This window comes from Sciurus vulgaris (assembly GCF_902686455.1).
Source record: "Sciurus vulgaris genome assembly, chromosome: 1".
NCBI classification, from domain to species: domain Eukaryota; kingdom Metazoa; phylum Chordata; class Mammalia; order Rodentia; family Sciuridae; genus Sciurus; species Sciurus vulgaris.
This window is the reverse complement of record NC_136461.1, coordinates 38018630-38040323: the sequence shown is the minus strand read 5'-3', so window position 1 is coordinate 38040323 and position 21694 is coordinate 38018630. Positions and strand designations below refer to the sequence as shown.

At 43.8% G+C, this 21694-nt stretch overlaps 1 protein-coding gene across 4 annotated transcripts in view; it reads left to right on the top strand.

Annotated features, from left to right (window-relative positions):
* Nucleotides 1–21694, top strand: part of AGBL4 (AGBL carboxypeptidase 4) — a 1452665-nt gene that overhangs the window by 1345444 nt on the left and 85527 nt on the right. For all 4 annotated transcript variants that reach the window (XM_079154653.1, XM_079154652.1, XM_079154651.1 and 1 more), the window contains one exon: nt 5297–5408. In XM_079154653.1, coding sequence (XP_079010779.1) covers nt 5297–5408 — 112 coding nt within the window. The remainder of the gene's footprint in view (nt 1–5296; nt 5409–21694) is intronic.

The window sequence follows — 21694 nt, the reverse complement described above, 5'->3', positions numbered from 1 at the left end:
AGTTACAAACTTGGGGGTTAAGTTTCCAACACATGAACCCTTGGGGGACACATGAAAACTACAGCGGACAGCAGTAATTCACCTCTGTCCCACGGCAGCACTGCCTGCTGCACCACCCTCCCCACTGCCTTGCATCGCCTGGTTCCAAGTCCTGGACTGGAGTGTCTGTTGCCTGAACCTGGTTCCCTGCTGCTGCCCTGATGGCCAGGTCCCAAAGGGAGGGATTGACTCATCCGGCTTCCATGGTGGGAGATAGACACAGCCATGGCCTTCTTAACTTGTAAATTGGAGGACCAAACTTGCCCCACTCAAACTCCTATCTAATAACAGAATATGAGGAAATATCGATGATAGGTGGGAGCAAATGTTAACTATGGTTAGGTGGGAGCAGTGTGGATTGGAACTCGGATTGCCGATTCCCAGACTGGAAGAAGAGATAAGAGATTATGCCTTATCACTGCTGTCACTCCAGCCTCCTGCAGAGTGCAAAATGAATAGTTTATGTCACTCGCAAAGGACATATCATAAAATACTAATTAAGTACAATAAAACAACAACACAAAAATTCTGAGCTTTTATCAAGTACCAAAACCTGTGCCAAGTTGAGTTTGTTATGTGTATTAATTTGTTTAACCTAAAAACATTGTTCTGAATTATAAATGGATGTGAACCTGTGAGCATGTCTTCTTTCTCCTGTTAGGCTATATATTTCTTGAAGTCAGGGAACACTTTGTCTCAATCACTCTATCCCAGTCACATGACACACTATATGGTACTTGATGCATGGAAAGTCCCAATGCACATGTAACAAATTGCTGTATTTAACTCTTAATTCATCTTTGGTTTCTAAACCCCCCTCAATTTACTTAACATTCTCAGAGACAGAGAGCCTGCCCTAATCTGGTTCTTCCGTAGGAGAGTGTGGACATTAAGGCTGGAGAGATCTGGATTTGAAGCCTGCTCCTCTGAGTGCTAGCTGAAGGACCCTGAGCAGAGCTCAGGTGAGGGTGTCCATGGGGGTCTGTCATTGTTTTTTCTTAATCCCTCCCAAGAGCAGTAATACTGCAGACAAGAATATTTAAGAACTGCATATGTAAATCTGTAGATCAAGACACTAATTAAATGTTTCCTTTGTGAAAGATAATTTAGTATAGTCAGAGGAGAACAGAACCAGATAGGCAATTGGTGAGATCTTGGATGTTCAGAACAGGTGATGTGAGCTCAAATTCTAACTCTCCTTCAGAGTGACTCTGTGACCTCAGGGAAAATTACGTAAACTTCTAAGCCTTTGTTTTTTTTTTTTTTTTTTTTTTAATAGTAATGCAACCACAAGACTGGGATCCTAATTTAAACAAGATGTACTCCATGTTTGTATAAATATGCCAAAATATACTCTACTGTCATGTATAACTAAAAAGAGCAAATTAAAAAATCTAAAAATTATAATATAGAGTTATTTATAATAAGAATGTGTAGTAGATGCTCCTTAGATGTAAGTCACAACTGTATTTAATCCTCTAAGCTCAGAAAGAAAAGGTGATAGGAATTGTGTCAAAAGGCCAACAGTTTCCTTTTTGAGTGACAGGAAGGGTATGTTACTTTTTTTTTTAACTTTCTAGATCGAGGACTATTTATCATTTTAAAGGGTGATTTTATAGTCAGTCAATCCTCCTTCCAAGCAATTCTACTTCTGGGAAACTGTTTTAAGGAAAAAAAAAAAAAATGCTGAAATGTGGAAAAAAAAAAAAAAAAAACTTTAGAGATCAGAGTATTCAACAGTGCATTGTGAAAATAGCATAGCATTGAAACATAAATGTGCCACCGTGTGGAAATGGCTGAATGAATTATGGGACTGCATACAATGGGGATAATGTGACATTAAAACACCATTATAATGCTAGTTACAAAGGGTTTAGTAACAAAGAAGATACTTATGTTGTGATGGCAAATGAAAAAGGACCCACTTGCAAGTTCAAGGTCAGAAGTAACTTGCCTGGCCAGGAGGCTGAGCATCCGTGACCTCTCTGTTTAGAGCAGAGAGAAAGATTAGTGTGCAGGCATCACTGCTCTCACAGAAATCCTGGAATATGGGGGACATTGCTTTGCAGATTCCTCCCCACTGAGGAGGGAGGGTAGGCAGATACAGTCAACACTGGATGAGTCTAGTCCTAACACAGCCTGGGCTCCAACTCTCTTCCATTTGCAGTTGGAGAAACATTCCTCAAGAGAACAAAGGACTTGTCCGAAGCCACATATTAAGCCAGCAGCAGAGCAGGAGACCGGAACCCAGTGACCTTCCCTCTGCCTCACCAGGGGTGGGCCAGCAAGGTAGAGAAGGCAGGACTCTCCTGAGAATCTCAAGGTGGAGCCAAAGGATGATTCTGGAAACTTCCACATTATTCCTTGGTTCTCACTGAGGCGGTGGCAGCACAGTGATGAGGAAATAAAGTTCTCTTAGGGGGCATTGAGGAAAGGGGCATCAGGTAAGGAAGAGGCCGGCACCCTGGGCAGGAGTCGCCGTCAGCTCCAAATCCACACATGTGACTGGCTGCCAGTGTTGAGTAAAGAAAGGGACAGAACATAAACACACACTTCCCTGGGGACTTAAATCCAAGTCCAAGTGTAAAATTCTGGGAGTCTGGAGTCTTTAGCTTCTGCACTATGCTTTGTTTGTAAAGTTAGAAACCAGAGGAAAAGTGAAGACCCTGTTTCCTCTGCCTCCTCCCAGAACAGCTGCTTGCTGGGAGTCTGTTTCCTGTAGGAGATGTTGAGACTCTGGGGACCTTGGAGGCCTGTTCCCCTAGAGCACGGCCTAGGACCTGGAGTGTGTGGGGTCTGCATTCCTGAAGGCGGGAGGGAGGAGAGAAGCAAAGGAGCTTTAGATTATGCCCTTCAGGACTGACCATTTCTTTGAAGCCAGAGACAAGAGGGAGAAGACAACTCAGATGAGACCCAGAGGCCCATGGAATCCAAAATTGAGCCCTGGATGGAGAGTTTAGATGACCGAGGGTTTTTTTGTTTGTTTGTTTTTGTTTTAATTAAATATTTTTTAGATGTTGATAGACCTTTATTTTATTCATTTATTTCTATGTGGTGCTGAGAATCAAACCCAGTGCCTCACACATGCTAGGCAAGAGCTCCGCCACTGAGCCACAACCCCAGCCCCTAGATGATCTAGTTTTAATCCCAACTCCAAGAGCTACTATGGAGGAGAGTCCAGGCTAGAAGGCTAGATACTTAGACACCATTCCAAAAGGAATGTACAAGAATTCATGGAGAGGTCTTAACCTGCATGTAGCAAGTACATGCTACATGATAGCTGTTATGTAAAGGGTTATGGGCACAAGAAATGTGCTCACGTAGCTCAGGCAGCACCAACCCTGACATCACTGCTTCTTTTGTTTGTTTGTTTTTGTTTTGTTTCTGATAACTGGGTATTGAACCCAGGGGCACTTAACCACTGAGCCACATCCCCAGCCCTTTTTTGTATTTTTTTAGTAACAGGCTCTCACTGAGTTGCTTAGGGCCTCACTAAGTTGCTGAGGCTGGCTTTGAACTTGTGATCCTCCTGCCTCAGCCTACCACACCTCTGGGATTACAGGCTTGAGCCACTGTGCCTGGCTATCACTGCTTTTATTGAGCACGCTATTTAAAACCTCTCTGTTCTTCAGTTTCCACATGGGAAATTGGGAACAATAATAGCATTTCCATTTGAGATAACGATTGGGTTTGATAAAGTACTAGTATTTACTAGTTAGTTCTTAGGAGAAGTGATGCCAATAAAAGACCCATTAATTATGTTCCCTTGATCGTGCTGGTGAACCATGTGGAGCATTGCAGCCTGCTGTGAGGACTTGGGCTGTTACATTGCAACAGGGAACTACTTGAGCAGAGGAGAGACATGATCTGACCTGTTTCAAGAGAACCACCCTTGAAAAATGGGAGGATTAGAGATGGGATGGAAGGAGGTCCAAGCTCAAGGTGATATCAATGGAAGTACAAAAAGATGCTGGTATATTTTCAAGGTGGAGACAACAGATTAGCAGTAGGTATGAGAGGAAAAGGAATAATGGGGGCACTAATGAGGACACAGTGATCTTGCCCGAGCATTTCAGTTTACTGTAGAAAATGTACTTGTGTTTATGGGTCATTTTTCTATGGACACCGAAGTGAGACTGCTCCACAGAAGTATTTTTGAAGATTTCCATGACTGTTTTCTTCTTTGAAGTGGGAGTTGTAATATTAGCAACATCAAAAGGTTATTGATAGCACTGGAAGAATTAATACAAATTTCATCTCACTCCAGTCAGAATCCCAATTATCAAGAATACAAGCAACCATAAATGTTGGCAAGGATGTGGGGAAAATGGTATGTTCATACATTGCTGGTGGGCTGCAAATTGGTACAAGCATTATGGAAAGCAGTGTGGAGATTCCTCAGAAAACTTGGAATGGAACCACAATTTGACCCAGTTATCCTACTCCTTGGTTTACACCCAGAGAACTTAAAATCAACATACTACAGTGATGCAGCCATATCAATGTTTACAGCAGCTCAATTTATAATAGTTAAACTTCGGAACCAACCTAGGTGCCCTTCAACAGATGAATGGATAAAGAAAATGTGACATAAATATTGACATATATATGTGTGTGTGTGTGTGTGTGTGTGTGTGTGTGTGTGTGTGATACACACACACACACACACACACACAATAGAATATAACTCAGTTTTAAAGAGGAATGAAATTCTGGCATTTGCTGGTAAATGGATGGAGTTAGAGAATATCATGCTAAGAGGAATAAGCCAAACCCCAAAACCAAAGGCCGAATGTTTTCTCTGATAAGGGAAGTTAGTTTACAATAAGGGGAAGGGAATAGGGAAGGATAGAGTTACTTTATGTTAGGTAGAGGGGAGTGAAGGGAGGGGAAGAGGTATGGGGGAAGGAATGATAGTAGAGTGAAACAGACATTATTACCTCATGTACTTGTAATACTGCATGACCAATGTGATCCTGTAATAAGTATAATCAGAAAAATGAGAGATTACATTCTATTTATATATGATCTATTGAAATGTATAAATGCATTCTACTGTCATGTACAACTTAATTAGAACAAATAAAATAAAACAAAAATTTTTTAAACAATTAATACAAGTTAAGTACTTAGCACTGTCTTTGGAAAGCAATGCTAGGTAAGTGACATAACCATTGTTCCCACTCCTAACTATTTTGACTTGCGAGAAGCTCAGCCTATTCTATCTATACTGACCCTTACTTTGGGTATTGTTTAGGTGCTCTCTGATGGGGTTTGACCTGAATCGTCACTGGCTAGATCCTTCTCCATGGGCCCACCCGACCCTACATGGAGTGAAGCAGCTCATCATCCAGATGTACAACGACCCTGTGAGTAACTGAATAACCTCAGCTGCTGCTGGCCTCATGGTATGATCTGGGAAAGGGAAGTGTGCTGGGAAAGTCCACTTGGAGCTTCAAATTTGAAATACACAGGCAAAACCAAGGAGGGACTAGGTCTGCTCTTCTCTGAATTTGGAAGTACCTTCTCCCAATCCCTTCATCCCCCACCCTTCACAAATATTGGATTTGGTTATGGTGGTCTTGTGGAATGAAGGAATGTATTACAGCACATCCATATTCCTCCAGGTACCTTGGTTACAAGCTAAAGAAATGTAACTTGAACTCGTGTAAGCAAAATAGAAAATTTATTAGAAGAGTACCAGGGGAATGTCATTATAACTGAAGACTATAGACTGGCTTCCTCCACACCTAGGGCAAATGACTGCCAAGTGTCACCTCTGGTAGCTGTCACTTCCACCCACTACAGAGACCAGCTTTCATTTTCCAGTTCCAGTTCCAAAAGGTCTATGATTGGCATGGCTTGGAGGACACCTCCAGGCACAGCACTCTGCCCAAGAGGCAAATATGTGTAAAGACAGGATGGCTTCATAGGACCTACATGGTTGAACTGGGGGCATCTGGTGGTACCTGTTCCCAGAAAACAGGGCCTACTATTCCAGGACAAAGGGGAACCAGGCATCAGACAATGGTGTCCACACCAAGTTTGTTCACAGGGTCAAGTTCTCTTCTGTAAGAAATGGAAGACAGTAGGGAGGTTCACTATAATCATTCTCTTCTAAAGAACTGTAAGAGAGGGTGAGACAAATCAGTTTTTCAGGTAGTGGACACAGGAAGAGGTGGAGTTTATAGAGAAACAGAACTTTATCTTTCCTGAGGATGGAAGGGGTGTGTGAACTATGAGCTTTGCCTTACTCAGTGTGTTCAACCTGGAGCCAAATGACACTCTATTAAAACTTGTGCATAGAGGAGACTCAATTGTTTGGAAGACATTCTAATGAAATGACATCTGAGTCACTTCCAACTGTGATGACTGTGATTTAATGACCCCTTAAATCCTATCAGATGACAGATGGCGATGGCTGTGACAGCAAAGTTCTCAGAGTTGAGGCACCTCAGAGGTGCACCGTGCTGCAACCCTTTCTATTTCCTCTTGATGAAGATGCCAATAATACCAAAGAAAACATGTATATTGATGAGACAAAAATGTGTGCTTAAAAATAATGTCACATGTTAGAACAAGGATTAACCAAAAAGTTAAATTCTGAGGCACAATATAGTTATCCTGGTTATTGAATAACTGTTTTCTTGATTGTGGGTGTGAATTTGTCCTCCTGGGCCCTTTTCTGGCCCACCTCCTGTGTCAGGGCTTACATGGCTACAGCTTTAGCGTATTGGCTTCCTTCTTCAATGTCATCAATTAGAAGTTACATGTTTGCTCCCAAACAAATGGGCATTTGTCCATGTTGCAAAACAGATCAGGCAAAACTGAGTTTCGGAGATTTTAGGACATTATTTATGGCATGAATAGATTGACTATGAGCTTATTGGATCCTAATAAGTATACTTTGGAAGCTGGGCTAGTTTTATAAACTATTTTCTTCCTGAAAGTCCACGACTTTTTGCCTCAAGTCCCAGAGAGTACATAGGGACCTAATGCAGGAGTCTAGCTGATCTGGAACAGGATCCCAACTCCCTCTGTCTCTTCCCAGCCCCCAATATTGTTTGGGGGTAAAAAGGAGGCTTAAAACAGCATGGATTTATATCTCATAGGTAGTTTTCTGGAATGTGGGTTCTCAGCTGAGCTCTCAGAGGCTGCAATCAAGGTGTCTATACAGGCTGTGATCTCTTCCTGGGGCTTGATCCTCATCCAGTCTTTTACTCCATTCTTTCCACAAACACTTACATACCACATTTCTCTACACCAGACACTGCAGCTCTAATAGTGAAGAAACACTAACCCTTGCAATATAATGGGGAAATAGACATTAAAGCAGTAAATACTGATAATAGTAGACTAACAGAGCATATCTGGAATTATTTTTAAAAAGCACAAAGGGTGACATAAACAGAATGATTATAAGTCTCAGCCTTCCTGGGACAGTTCTGATTGACACCTGTTGTCCTGGAGTATTTTTTGATAGCACCTTCTTTTACTCTTTAGAGTCCTGGTTTGGAAGATAAACTATGTGTTCTCTGGTATATAGCACACTCTCAACAAACATGATCTGGATCTGACACAAGTTCATCTTTGACTTCAGGGATCGCTGTGCCCAGCTGCAAGTGCTGCAGGCCCTGAGGCATCTGCCCTGGAAGCATTGAGTGCGTTTCTGCTGACCTGCAGTGCTGTAGGCATCTCCATAGTCCCTCAGCCTTGAGCTAGCTGAACCGCGAGGACAGCTGGACTTATTTCTAAATGCTCACAACCTCACTTTTTCTGTCTTGGTGGCCTTTTGCCCAGAGTCAATAAGCAGAAAGCCGGTAGGACCTTTAAAACCTGAATGCTGCTCCTTACCCCACTCCCCCCGGCCACGTGGGTGCTGGTACCCTGGCACAGCCTGGTAGAGAGGGGCATTAGAGAGAGTTGCTCTAGGTGCATTCATGGAGAAGGTGCAGGGTGTGTGAGCCCAACCCAGGAGGCAACACCTGAGTTGACACATGAAGGGTGCTCAAGGCAGGAAGAACTTTCCAGATAGAGGAAATGGTTTGTGCATCTGCCTTGAGAGATAGGTGTACTGTGGAGACTGAAAGTCGTCCTGTGTGTCTAGTCCTGGAAGCAGACAGAAGAACAAAGGGAGAGCTATGATTCGGCCAGCAGTTTGGACTTTATTTTCATGGGAATGGAGATTCACTGAAGAATTTAGGAAAATGACAGAATCGGTTTTCATTTCAGAAAAGCCCTCTGATGCCTGGAGATGGATGGACTTGAGGGGTCCTGGCTAGAGACTGCCAGACCATTTGAGTCTACTGCAGTTCAGCTGAAGAGGAGGGTGGACCATGTAGAGATGTCCAGGAGTGAGACAGGAGGGCCTTATTGACTGTGGCCCATGGGTTGGGCCTGGGTTGTGGGGTGAATATGGTGTCATTCCTGAGCTGGGAACTCAAGAACAGTGTGTGTGTTTGGGGGACCAGGGGGATGCATCCATCCTGGCTAGACGGGCTTGGGTTGAGGTTGCACAGAAGTGAAGTGTCCCCGCTGTACCGTAAATCTCCTGGAAGAAGCCCTTCTGTGAGATGCCTACTGTCCTTGAGTTAGTGGTGACTTCACTTCCAAGGCTGCTTTCCTAGTTCTGTGTTCCCAAAACCCTTAACCCCAATTGGGAACACTGACTATTAAGTGATAATCTCAAAAAAAAAAAAAAAAAAAAAAAAAAAAAAAAAAGTGTTTAACTGGAGGACCATGCTGGGCCTGAGCTGTGAAGCGTTTCGTGTGCTGCTTCCATGATGGGTCCCTCTGGACAGTGTGACTCTTGTTTACCACTTGTGATTGATTTCCCCCCTGAGGGGCAGAGTCTGGTTAATTTTTCTCTGTGTCCCTTGTGCCCAGTGAGGATCTGACTCTAAGTAGGTACTCAGCATAATTGTTGAGCAAATGATGAAGCAAACCTGGAGCCTCTGACTTGATTTTAGAAGACTTTCCTGAAGAAAAAGTGTCACTTGAGCCCAGACCTCTCCCCTCTGTGTAAACTGCCCTGAGTGTCCTCTGAATCCACTGCCACCCTCCCTGTGCCCTCTTTTAATTAGAGTGCTTGTCTGATGACATAAACCCTCCCCTGGGTTTACTTGCCACCTGCTAAGATTGCTCAAAACCCCCAGGGAGAGAACCTGAGATGGCCTCACCCTCTCTGGTTCCCATGATGCGGGCGTCACCATTCCCATGACACAGGTTTCTGATCATCTTCACTGACTTGCTCCACCCCTGGACTTGATGCCTACTCCATGGCCACCAAAGACTCTCCCAGGTCCCAGGACCCTTGTCTTTCCACCCCAGCCCATACCCTCTGTCCATCCACTTCCTGTTTGAGAGTTGAACTTGGGCATTAATGTCCTTGCTGGTGGTGGCACCAACCTTAGGGAGCAGCTTCAGCTCTTTGGGACAACAAGCCCTCTCCTGCTCATTCTGATTTTAGATCTGAGGCTCTGCCTCTCTCCTAGGTAATTAGAACCAGAAATAAATATCATCTTTTAGGTAGAGCACATCCCCTGCCCATGGGAATTTCACTCTGTCCTAGCACACACACTGCAGAGTGTGACACAGCCACACAATCAGTCACTCACATGCAAGGCCACACCCAGGGTCCTCCTTTCACACTTACATTCAGTTGTGATCTTAGAAAGCTAAGTTAATGTGTGGATGGGCTTCCTAGGACCGTCCATGTGCAGCTCTTCTAATGTCTATGGACCTATGACATTTGCCTAGAGAAGCATTTGGTAAAGCTAAATTTAAAGAATGGCATTTGCTTTAAAGCACGGTGCACATTCTTTGGTGTTACCACAAGGAAGACTCTTGGATAACCTCTGGGGCTACAGAGATTAATGGGGCCAGGGTTCCAGGCCAGGAAGGATGCATAATCCCATGGGGAAGGCCATACCTTATGAAATGTTAATCCAAGGCAATCAGAAAAGGTTCTTCCAATTGGGGCTGATGGTGGGGAGGTAGCCACAGAAGCCTTAATGAAGAAATTGCATTTCAACTGGGTCTTTCAGAATGGGCAATACTTTGTCAGGTGGTTTAGAGAGGAGAGAGGTTATAGGGACAGGGGAGCTGGCATTCCAGGTAAAGCTGAGCAACAGAATGGAGGTGAATGACCTCCAATCTTAGTCACTGAGATTGGTTTGCAGGATTTATGATAGAGAGCTGTAATGGCAGGCCAAGGAAGCTCATAGGTGGGTTTGCACAAAGATGTAAAATCAAAGTCTCAGGACCTTTTTTAAACTGATTTTAATTGAATTAAATGTCCTGACTATAAAAAAAAAAAAGTGTATGTGTGTGTGTGTGTATGTGTATATATATATGTATATATATATGGCAATGTAAAGAAACACCACTTGTCAGGAATATTCCAGCACATACTCTCTCTCAGTCTTGAGAATCAAAGTAGTCAGTAGAAAGCCCTCAAAGACATTGGAGCAAGAGAGCGATCAATGAATACTCTTTCCAGCCAGTCAGCTCGTCAATCTGGAAACTCTGGAATAGTTCTCAAATTTAAACCCAATGGGTTTCCCTCTCCTGCTTTAAATCATTTTAGTGACTCCCTGTTACCTGTGGGACAAAGGTTGACATCTGACTCACTGTCCAAGGACATGCTCTATTCCTTTCCAGGCCCCAGGACCTCACACAGAGCATGGTACTCTAGAGAATGTTGTGTTGAATGGTGAGAGGGCAGGTAAATGGAGAATACATGCTTCAGAAAATCACTAAGGCTGTGTCCACCTTACAGGAGGCAAGACCAGCTGGGAAGAAGAGAGCTCAGAAAGGGAACTACAGCAGAAGTCCGGGGGAAGGACCAGATCTGGTCCAGAGGGCAGGCACTGTTGCCAAGAAGGCCAGGAGCTCACTGGGAAGGGGAATGGGTTCCCCCATGCCTTTCCTTTGCCCCCAAGTCACTCAGAGCCCTAGGGTTTCTTCTTTTTGAGAGGTTGCTATTCTCCAAGGTGATTCTCCCCTTTTCCTGGAGGAGCAAGGCCCTCCTCAGCCGCTGCCTGTGTTGCTATAACAACTTGGCTACAGCTCTTTCAGACAGATCTGTTTCCTTAAATCATTTAAGGAAAATTAGCTGCCATAACAACATGGAGCAGCTTTTAAAATAGAGCAACACAGGGCTGGGTGGCTTTTCTGCTGTTGTTGTCTCCCCTTTTTTGCCTCCTGTAGTCTTCAAGATAAGCTGCTCTCTTTTCGTCAAATAAATAAATAAATAAATAAATAAATAAATAAATAAATAATAACACATTTACTTGACAAACAGAGCAGCCAGTGACCTGGCCAAACACACACAAAGCCAGAACTCACACACCACACACACCAGCCCACAACACACACACACACACACACACACACACACACACACACATACACACACACACCACACACACACATATGTATCAGAATACTCATACATTTTCATACATAAAAAATACATATACTTAAAAATGTAAACATGGTAAATAAAACACACACACATAGACAAGTATACAATTATACATAATTACACAAAGGATATGTACACAAACACAGCCAGACATAGTCCTAGTAGTTTATTAAATGGAGGGAAATTGTCCATGAGGTTGTACCTTGTGGGGAGCAGGGGTTTCACAGGGTCATCAGACTAGAAGGCTTGAGATAGCAGCTCCTCTAGAAACCAGGGACACCTGCATTGTCAAACCTCCTGACTTTGCAGTGCCAGGCTGGGAGCAGCACCTTGCTGTGGGAGTAGAGGGCGAGGGTGACGATCGCGGGAGCCTCCATTACACGGACAGGGAGACTAGGGGAATCTGAGGCTCAATCACAGCTCTAGGGCGGAATGATTCCTGTTCCCTATGGCACCGTGTTTACACCCGCTGAGGAGGGGCGATACCCACCCCTTTGGAACCCACATGCCTGATGCAATGGTAGATCGTCTCATCAGGTCCTCGAGCCTCTGAAAACTGGACCCAGGGTCCCCAGACCTTTGTTCCAGACCCATGTCTGTGACTTCATTATCCCTCAGGTTCCCGGTGACAAGGACTGGGGACACCAATTCCTCCCCCATGGTGGCTGGAACCACTTATTTGGTTGGTGCTTTTAGGCAAATCTATTCCTGCGCTGAGCCATTAATTTTCCCCAATTACACACTGTAGGAGTTGAAGGCCCTCCTGGCTCCGAAGTCTGTGTCATTTTGGAGTTGTCTGTTGACTGTAGTGTATGGTCTGCCAATGGGCAGGATTCCCCAAAAACACAGAAGTCCTGGCTGCTGCCAGGGAGGGGCAGCCTGACCGGAAGTCCATGAAGGAGCTTGGCCAAAGCAGACACTCCACAGATGTCAGTTTCCCAAGCCTCTGCTGAAAGGGAAGAACAGCCCCTACCTGCCTGCCTTATGGAGAGCTAGATTGGAAGGATGTATGTGAATCTAAAGAAGAAGAGGGCTCATCACCCTAGGGTAGGGTGGACAAGAATGTCTTACTGAAATGTCCAGAGAGGAGCCGTCTGCTGGGGGTTTCCTGGAGTGTAAACAGATGCATCCACCCCATAACCATGGATGGCACACTGAGGTCCAACTAACGTCTCCACTTCCACAATGTGGCCCAGGAAATCAGTAAGCAGCACTGAGGGAAAAGTTCAATATGGAACTAAAGACTTGAAATGAATGTAATATTGTGCCACAAGCTCTGAAAACATAGGGTTCTCTGGGTTCATGAAACTTTTATGACTTTTCCTACAACAGTTTGAGATGGTTTATGAAACTTTAAGGAATTTTAAGACAAAGCATCATTTTTCTAAAGGATAACTTCTCCCATTGTGATAAAAAAAAAAAAAAGGTTTTTCTAACTCTTTAAATTACAACTTTGACTCTGGCAGAAAGCAGGGAGGAGAGATGGCTCTCAAGGTTCAGAATAATTTTCCTGTCAAGTTGGTGGTTCCCTTCAATTTCTCTCACATCTTTTCATATTGAAGGACTTTAACTGTTATTGACTGACTAGATCTATATGGCTCTAATAGCACAGAGATCAGAAAGTTTACAGAAGGTCCTCTCTGAGGCTCTGTCCCAGTTCTCCTGTTATTTGGGAATGACAATGCCCATCCCCTGTAAGGACTAAAGTATGCATGAAACTAATCTTAATAGTAGGTCTATGAGAAATGGAGCCAATGTTGTCTCCTGTTTGGCTAAGCACTCACCTCACTGTCCCCAAGGCCCAGCTCCCAGACTCCACCATAGATTGTGATTCCCTTGAGGACTCGGAGTTTACCTCAGTCATTTCTATATTCCCAATACCCAGCATAGAGTGTAAGCCCTCAGCAGCTGTTGGGATACAGGGCAAAGGCAGGCAGGCCAGAAGAAGCCATTCACCACAATCAGGAATTAGCACCTGAATATGGTCCTGAGATTGGGCAGGAATTTGAAGTTTATAGAGGAGTGAAAGTGTTTTAAGCCTAGAGACACTCTCAAAATTCTCCTTATTCTTCAGAACCCACCTCCAGGCTCATGTCCTCCAAGATTTCCCTATTTGTCCCACAGTGAATCTTCATTTCTTTGTTCTTCTATAACTGATAGAGTCTGCTTCTTTCATTTAATGATTTATTTCACCAACATTGATAGAGAGTAGTCCATGGGGTTGGTGCTGCAGGGCCATCTACTCTGGCCAGGGGTTCCTTATCTCAGCTACATTGCAAACCCCTCTAACTTTGCCTCCCTGCTTCCCTGGGTAGGGCCAGGTAGCTCAGTGAGAACCTCTTCAGCAGTTCATTGATTAAAATGCAGTCTCTCAAGCTGGGGATGTATCTCAGTGGTAGAGCTTGCTTAGCATGTATGAGGCCCTGGGTTTGATCCTCAGTACAAAAAAAAAAAAATGCTGTCTTTAGAAGGGTAGCTGTTTTGGTTCCTGCCTGCTCCTCACAGAGCTGGCTACATCCCTTAGTTAAAGGGCACATCATTTCATGTTTTAGCAACTGTGTGTCTGTCTGCTCCTTCAGTCTGTGAGCTTCTCAAAGATGGAAGTTGTCTTTTCTCCATCTTCTTTTTTCATCACTTGGCGAGGCCAATGCTTAATAGACACTCGTGAAGGCTTGGGAGATGTTCACAGCTCTTCATCTGTCCCATCACTTCCCAGCAAGACAGCCTTGAGGCAGCCCAGAGACACCCACTGCAGTCTCCACTTGCAAACCTCCAGTTCCCACATTTCTCTTGCTGTGTTGCATTCCCATCGACTTCTCTGGTTTCCTTTCTTTTTGGCTCCTGCTGATCTGCTGTCACAAAGGCTCCCATGTCTGGAATCTCTTTTCTCAATCTCACGAATTTGGAAATTCTGGAGCACTAGAATCTAGCCATGCAGGATCTCCACCACAAAGTCACAGATTCTAAAGTTCTCTTCACTCTCTTTCTGCTGCCAGTATCTGTTCCATTTAAACCAAGCTTGCTTCCCCCATTTTCACTACCCCCCGGTCACCCAATTATCTCTCTAGGCTACGACAGCCTTAAAGGGGTCTTTGGACAGCCTGACATCTCTGGAACAACCTCCTGTCACTCACCCAGCCACTGCAGTTCCCCTCCAGGTCGACTCTTCCAGTTAACTTACCCTCTTCACTACTCACCCCTCCTGCAACCTCCTCCCCTTCCATGCCCCTGGTCTGAGCAGATCCCCCATTAGGGACTCAACTGAACAGGTTTATAACAGAGTACAGGTTACATTTTAGGGTGTTTTGTGTTCAACATGTGTGGAACTTTTTCGAGAGCTATTTTTGGTTGCTGCTGTTGGGAGGCTGTGGAGCCCAGGATGAATTCATGCTGGTACATCAAATAGCATATTGCATTTCAGAAATTGGCCTTAGCCATGGGAAATCAAGTAAGCCAGATGCCTAATTAGTCCATTATTTACTGTGGTGGAGAGAGCTGAATTCTGATGAAAGGACCAGACTAATCACTGCTTCCAGCAAGAACTGAACTGTTTAACCTTTTATCAGGAAATTGCCCCTATCCTCCTGACGTATCCTCCCAAGCCCCACACTGGTCCCAGGTGTCTGGCTGTGAAGCATCTTATCAGCTTGAGCACAGCCTGAACTTCTGGCCAATGGGCCTTGATGCCTTCCCTCTCCACGAGTCATTGCAGGCTCCATGGCCTGCTTTACCTCAAGGCTGCTCAAGAGCACTGATGAAAAAGGAACTTCCCTATCATCTTCAAAAGAAAAACTCCATTCATCCACCCATCCAGCAAACATTTCCTGAGCCCAGGATCATAAATACTGTAACACAGAGATGAGTAGCAAACAGTCCTGCCCCCTCAAGGAGCTGGTGATCAAACGAAAGCAGTGGTTTCCAAACTGTTTTCAGAAAAATGGCAAGAGGTCCAAGGAAACCCCTCACATGGGACTCCTTTCCATTGTAATAGGGCAGTATAATTTTGTGGCTAAGACTTCAGGCTCTGACCGGGGTGCGAATTTTAATTTAATGCTCAATAGCTTAGCTTCCTTGGGCAGGTCCCTTAGCTGTCCTAAGCTTCAGTCTCACGGTTTGTAAGCAGGAGTCATGAGGATTAAATGAAGTGATGCATGCGACTTGATTAAGCCTCCGTGCTACATCATATGTTCTCCAAAAATGTTAACTATCATTTAGTATAAGGAAGGCATTTGAATAAAAGGTTTCTTGGGCACAACAAAGTTTGGAAACCCCTGGTCTGGGGCTCCAATGATTGCAGCCCATGGTAGTGTTATGATGGACATGGGCTTTGAGTGCTCAGTGGGAAAAGCAGGGCCAGGCAAGACTTAACTGGACTTAGGTCAGCCAAAGTTGCCTGGAGAACTGAGACTAAAGAAATAACCTGGTGTGAATAAGAATTCATGCAAACTCTACACCAAGAATACAAATAATCCAATCAACAAATGGGCTAAGGAAATGAACAGACACTTCACAGAAGATCTACAAGCAATCAACAGATATATGAAAAAATGTTCAACATCTCTAGTAATAAGAGAAATGCAAATCAAAACTACCCTAAGATTCCATCTCACCCCAATTAGAATGACGATTATCAAGAACACAAGCAACAATAGGTGTTGGAGAGGATGTGGGGAAAAAGGTACACTCATACATTGCTGGTGGGGTTGCAAATTAGTGCAGCCACTCTGGAAAGCAGTATGGAGATTCCTCAGAAAGCTTGGAATGGAACCACCATTTGACCCAGCTATTCCACTCCTTGGCCTATACCCAAGGGACTTAAAATCAGTATACTACAGAGATAAAGCCACATCAATGTTCACTGCTGCTCAATTCACCATAGGCAGATTGTGGAACCAACCTAGATGCCCTTCAGTTGATGAATGGATAAAGAAACTGTGGCATATATATATAATGGAATATTACTCCACCATGAATAATGATAAAATTATGGCATTTGCAGGCAAATGGATGAAATTGGAGAATATCGTGCTAAGTGAGATAAGCCAATCTCAAAAAACTAAAGGACGAATGATCTCGCTGATAAGCGGATGAGGACATATAATGGGGGGTGGGAGGGGTTAGTGTTAGGGTTAGGGTTAGGTTTAGGGTTAGGGATAAGGAGAGTGGTAAGAATGGAGGAAGGAAGGACTGTATAGAGGGAAAAGAGGGGTGGAAGGGGTGGGGGGAGGGGAAAAATAACAGAATGAATCAAACAACATTACCCTATGTAAATTTATGATTACACAAATGGTATGCCTTGACTCCATGTACAAATAGAGAAACAACATGTACCCCATTTGTTTACAATAACAAAAAGACAGAAACAATGAGCAGTGGTAATGAGAAATAATAAAAAATAAATAAATAAATAAAAAATAAAAACCAGAAAGGACTGGGGATGTAGCTCAATGGTAAAGTGCCCCTGGGTTCAATCCCCTAGTATCAAAACCAAATCAAAACAAACAAACAAACAACAACAACAACAACAAACAAAACAAAACAAGGAAGTCAGAAATCACTCTTCCTGCAATTTACTCCAAATGAAGTAGCTCTAGACTAAATTGTCTTCAAAAAACTAGTCTTTAATTTTTTGGCCCTGCAAATTCTACCTAAAAAAAAAAAAAAGAAAGAAAAAAGAACTCATGCAAAGCCTTCTGAGATAAATTTTAAATGAAGGGGAGGAGCTGTTTAGAGAAAGACTATGGGAAGCAACACAGGCTGAGGGAGCTGTGTGTTTGAAGACAAAGGAGTCAGGCAGGTGAATATAGTCAGGGAGCTGCAAGGAGTTTGGTTTGCTGGGCTGGGGGTAGCAGGAGGAGGCAAGACTGGGTGACATGCAGTTATTAAAGAGCCTGTTGCCTACCCCCAGAAGCTTGGACTTGACCTTGAAAACCAAGGAAAACTACCCTTCAGGAAACAGAAAGAATTCAAAAGAGAAAGAAAAACATGCTACTGAGTTCCTGGAGTTTCGAATATACTGTTGTATTGGTAGCTTGAGCCAGCAATTGCAGGTCTAGAAACCCAAAATAAAGAAATAGTCTAAAGTATGAATAAGGATTCATGCAAAAGAAAAAGAAGTCCACAGAGTCATTATTTATAAACAGTGGAAAACTGAGAAAAATTGAAATGCTTAACAGTAGGAAACTGATTAAGTGAATCATGATACATTCACATAATGGAGGTTTGTGATGAGATTATACTATTGTGAAAATGCTTATGCTGTAATTTTAAGTGAAAAGAAGCAGAAGACAAAGTTGCATAAGTATTATGAGTGAAGACATATTTAACAACCAGGTTTAAAACATGCACAAAAAGAATGAATGCAGACTAGATGTGAGCAGTGCTATCTCTAAACACTAAGGTGTATTTTTTCTCTCTCCTTTCTGTATTTCCCAACAGTTTCCCACCAGTGTCTGCTAATTTATAACTAGAAAATAATTAAGGACGGAGGAGGAGACTTGGCCACCCAGGAAAGAGGAGGGGGCTTATTTGCTAAAACAGAAACAAACTCAGTTGCTTGGTTCTAGATCAGTCCCCAGAAGAAAAGCCTCATGAAGCCAGCCCAACCCACATTATAGAAGAGAACTGGGGTCAATATCCATCCATCTTGTCACCACCTATTATGCTTTAGATATGAGGTGTTCCTCAAAAGCTCATGCGTGAAACAATACAAGAAAGTTCAGCGGTGAAATGATTTGGCTATGAGGGCCTTAACCTAAATAGTGCATTAATTCACTGATAGGAATTAACTGGGTGGTAACTACAGGCAGGTCGGGTGTGACTGGAGGAGGTGGGTCACTGGTGGTGTGCCTTTGAGGTTTATATTTTGTCCCTGGTGAGTAGAGTCTCTCTCTGCTTCCTGGTGTCATATCCTGAACTGCTTTCCTCTGCCACACCCTTCTGCTGTGATGTGCTACTGCACCTCAGGACCAGAGTCCTGAGCTCTATGTACTCAGACCTCTGAGACCATGAGCCCTCAGATAAACATTTTCTCCTCTAAAATAGTTCTTGTCAGGTCTTTTGGTCACAGACGTGAAAAAGTTGACAGAAACCCCTCCCCTCTCTGTTCAAAACTTCTTTCCCTGAGTGCCTCCTATCATCCTAACAAACTTCCAGTTGCACACCCTCTGGAAGCTAATAGGAAATTTTTCCATCCCTTCCCTAGAGCACACCTCAAATTTTGTTCTTCCTTCCTACTTGGTCCCTTCTTGATCTTCAGTCTTGGAGAACTGCCCTGGCAGCCAGGAGCACCAGAGGCTGACTCTTTAATCTCCTAGGAAGTAAGAGTGAGCAAGGACTCTGGAGTCAAAATTTGCCTCTGGCCTCTGATTTTGGCTCTACCTGTCACCTCACTTCTCAGAATCTCTGTGCTCTCATCTGAGAAGTGGTGCAGCAGCATCTCCTCTCAGGAAGTTATTGTGAAAATTTAAAAAAAAGATACTGCATAAAAAGTATTTGGCGGGCTGGGGTTGTGGCTCAGTGGCAGAGCACTTGCCTAGCATGTGTGAGGCACTGGGTTTGATTCTCAGCACTGCATATAAGTAAATAAAGTTCCATTGCCAAATAAAAAGTATATATATATTTAAAAAGCATTTGGCATGCCCTGGGTGTGGGGGCACACACCTGCAATTCCAGCAACTCTGGAGGCTGAGGCAGGAGGATTGCAAGTTTGAGGCCAGCCTCAGAAACTTAACAAGACCCTGTCTCCTAATATAAAAAATAAAAAGGGCTAGGAATGTAACTGAGTAGTAAAGCACCCACAGGTTCAATCCCCAGTACCATAAAAATAAATAAAGAGTAGAAGGAAGGAAGGAAGGAAAGATGAAAGGAAGAAGGCACTTAGCACTTACATTGTGTCATATTTTGTAAGACTTGTAAATTGTAAGCACTTAATAAATGTTAGCATATTTTTAGTAAACTCAAGTCTAGTAATACAAAATAGCTAATACTTCAATGTTAATTTTACAAAAGAATCTTCAGAACAATAATATACTATCACTATATCTAAACCATAGCATTTAAAAAATAACTATAGCTTTGATAATTGAAATACAGTGCAGTCAGGTCTTAAAAGATTCTAGGCTGGAAGCAAGTCCCAGTCTACGTTTGACACCTTTGACAAAGATTTCCACTGCACTAATACCTTTAATTGGATTATAATCATCCAGTTCAGGAGCCCTTCTCAGAGTTTCTTGTATTCATTGGTCCCAATTCACTCTAATTGCATTTTCCAGTTTAACCATCAGGGGGCAAAGCAGGGTTCCTGTCTTCCTAGGTTTTGGGCATGTGTGCCCCTGTGTGTTGGGGCACTATAATCCCTCAGGGCTGACAACTCCAAGGATGGTTCTAAGGTGAATGCCATGACTGGGGCCCTCCAGATACCCAAGGGGTATTCCAGACACCGGTGTGCCTTGGGGCCAGGCCTACCTTGAAGAGTCTCTTGGACAGGGCTTGCTGGAAGAACAAGGACCAGGAAGGTGGAATTTGTGTGCTGATTGGCAACTAAAGGCACTCTACAGAGCCAGCTGCTCTCATGGCTGCACCTAGAGGGCACCTCAAGGCCAAAGCTTATCTTTAAACTCCTGGCACCACCTGTGCAGACTCAGCAGTGGGAGAGTTGACTGAGTCAGGCTCCTGGTTCCAAGAGGACAGTTTCTTCCTGCTAAATTTTATCTATAGGCTGTGACCTTGAAAAATCCTCCTACTGTTAAAGCAGGTGCTTTAACAAACATCTTTGCTATGAGACTGAACCTACTGGCATGGATGAGGTGAATGAATCAGCTCTCAAGGAGCCCACGGGGAGAAGGGGGAAGGCACTGATATTTACTGAGCCTCTATTAAGCACCAGGCATTGTCTTATCTGGTCCCTATGTCAGCCTTACAAAATGGACATCATTGTCCCCATTTCTCCTGTAAGGAAACAAAGGCTCAAAGCGAATGTCCCTTTCCCAGCCATAATCTCTCCTGGTGTACACATATCTCATACCCCAGCATGCTGATCTCTGTATGTGCTTGTTTTCTTTACTCAACTGGGAACTCCTTGAGGTCAACAACTCTGTCACCTCTGCTTTGTGCTACACAGAGCATAGTGAATGAATGTGAAAATGAGTTGGACTCAGCAAGGTCACATAACCGGTGGTAGCAGAATTTGAAATGGAGGCCAGATCAGCCTAATGCCAAGGCCATTATCCCGGTGCAACACAGTCTGAGTACTCTCCTCAGGGACTCAACTTTTCTCAGAAGTCTCCTGTTTTATCTTAAAAAAAAAACTCGTAAATGACCAATCTAGACAGGAAGAATCCTATTGATTTAGCTTTTTCTTGAATGTGATGATACACTTTAAGAGCAAAAATTCAAAATCACTCCCTTTATTTCCCCTCTCCCCCAGTACTAGGGATTGAAGCCAGAGTGCTTTGTCACAGAATTACAAACCCAGCCCATTTTGATTTTGTCTTGAGCTAGGGTCTCACTAGGTGGCTCAGGCTGTCCTTGAACTTGCCTCCTCCTGTAACAGCCTCCGGAGCTGCTAGGATTACAGGCATGTGCCACCAAGCCCAGCTTACCCCCATCATCTAAGTTAAATGACATTATAAACAGATATGCCAGGTTTCTTCTATTATCTGGGACACCCTGCTTCCCTGCCCCCACCATCATAAGGAGCACTTTGATTTGAAAAGTCCAGAATGAGTTCCATGCATTATCAGGGTCTTATGTGGGGCTGGCTATTGCTAATGCAGTCAGGGGGTTTTGACCTTTGGTTGTCTCCTCTTTAGCCACAGAAGGTCAGCATAGCCTGAGAATGTGCACACATTAAACTTATGACTTGGGTACTTTGACCTTGAATGAATAATTTAATTCTGGCCTCCTGGGGTCTCAGAGCTCACTTTGCCCTATGTGGAGCCTGAAGAGGTACACCAAACCAACCGATCACAAAGAGAAAGCCCTTCCGTCTGAGGACAGGGAAATGGCTTCCCAGGTCACATGTGAAACCATCTCATAGCAATGGACTCCAGCGCTAGAGATTTTTCTCAGACTTGGAGTCCATGCCCCTAAACCCTGGGGGTGAACCACTAGCACAGATTTTGTCATAACTATTCTCCACTGATTTGTCATAGAGATGTGGAGTTTTCAGGACACATTCACATTCAAGTATCCATGTGACCCTCTGGCAACATTGTGAGGTAGGCG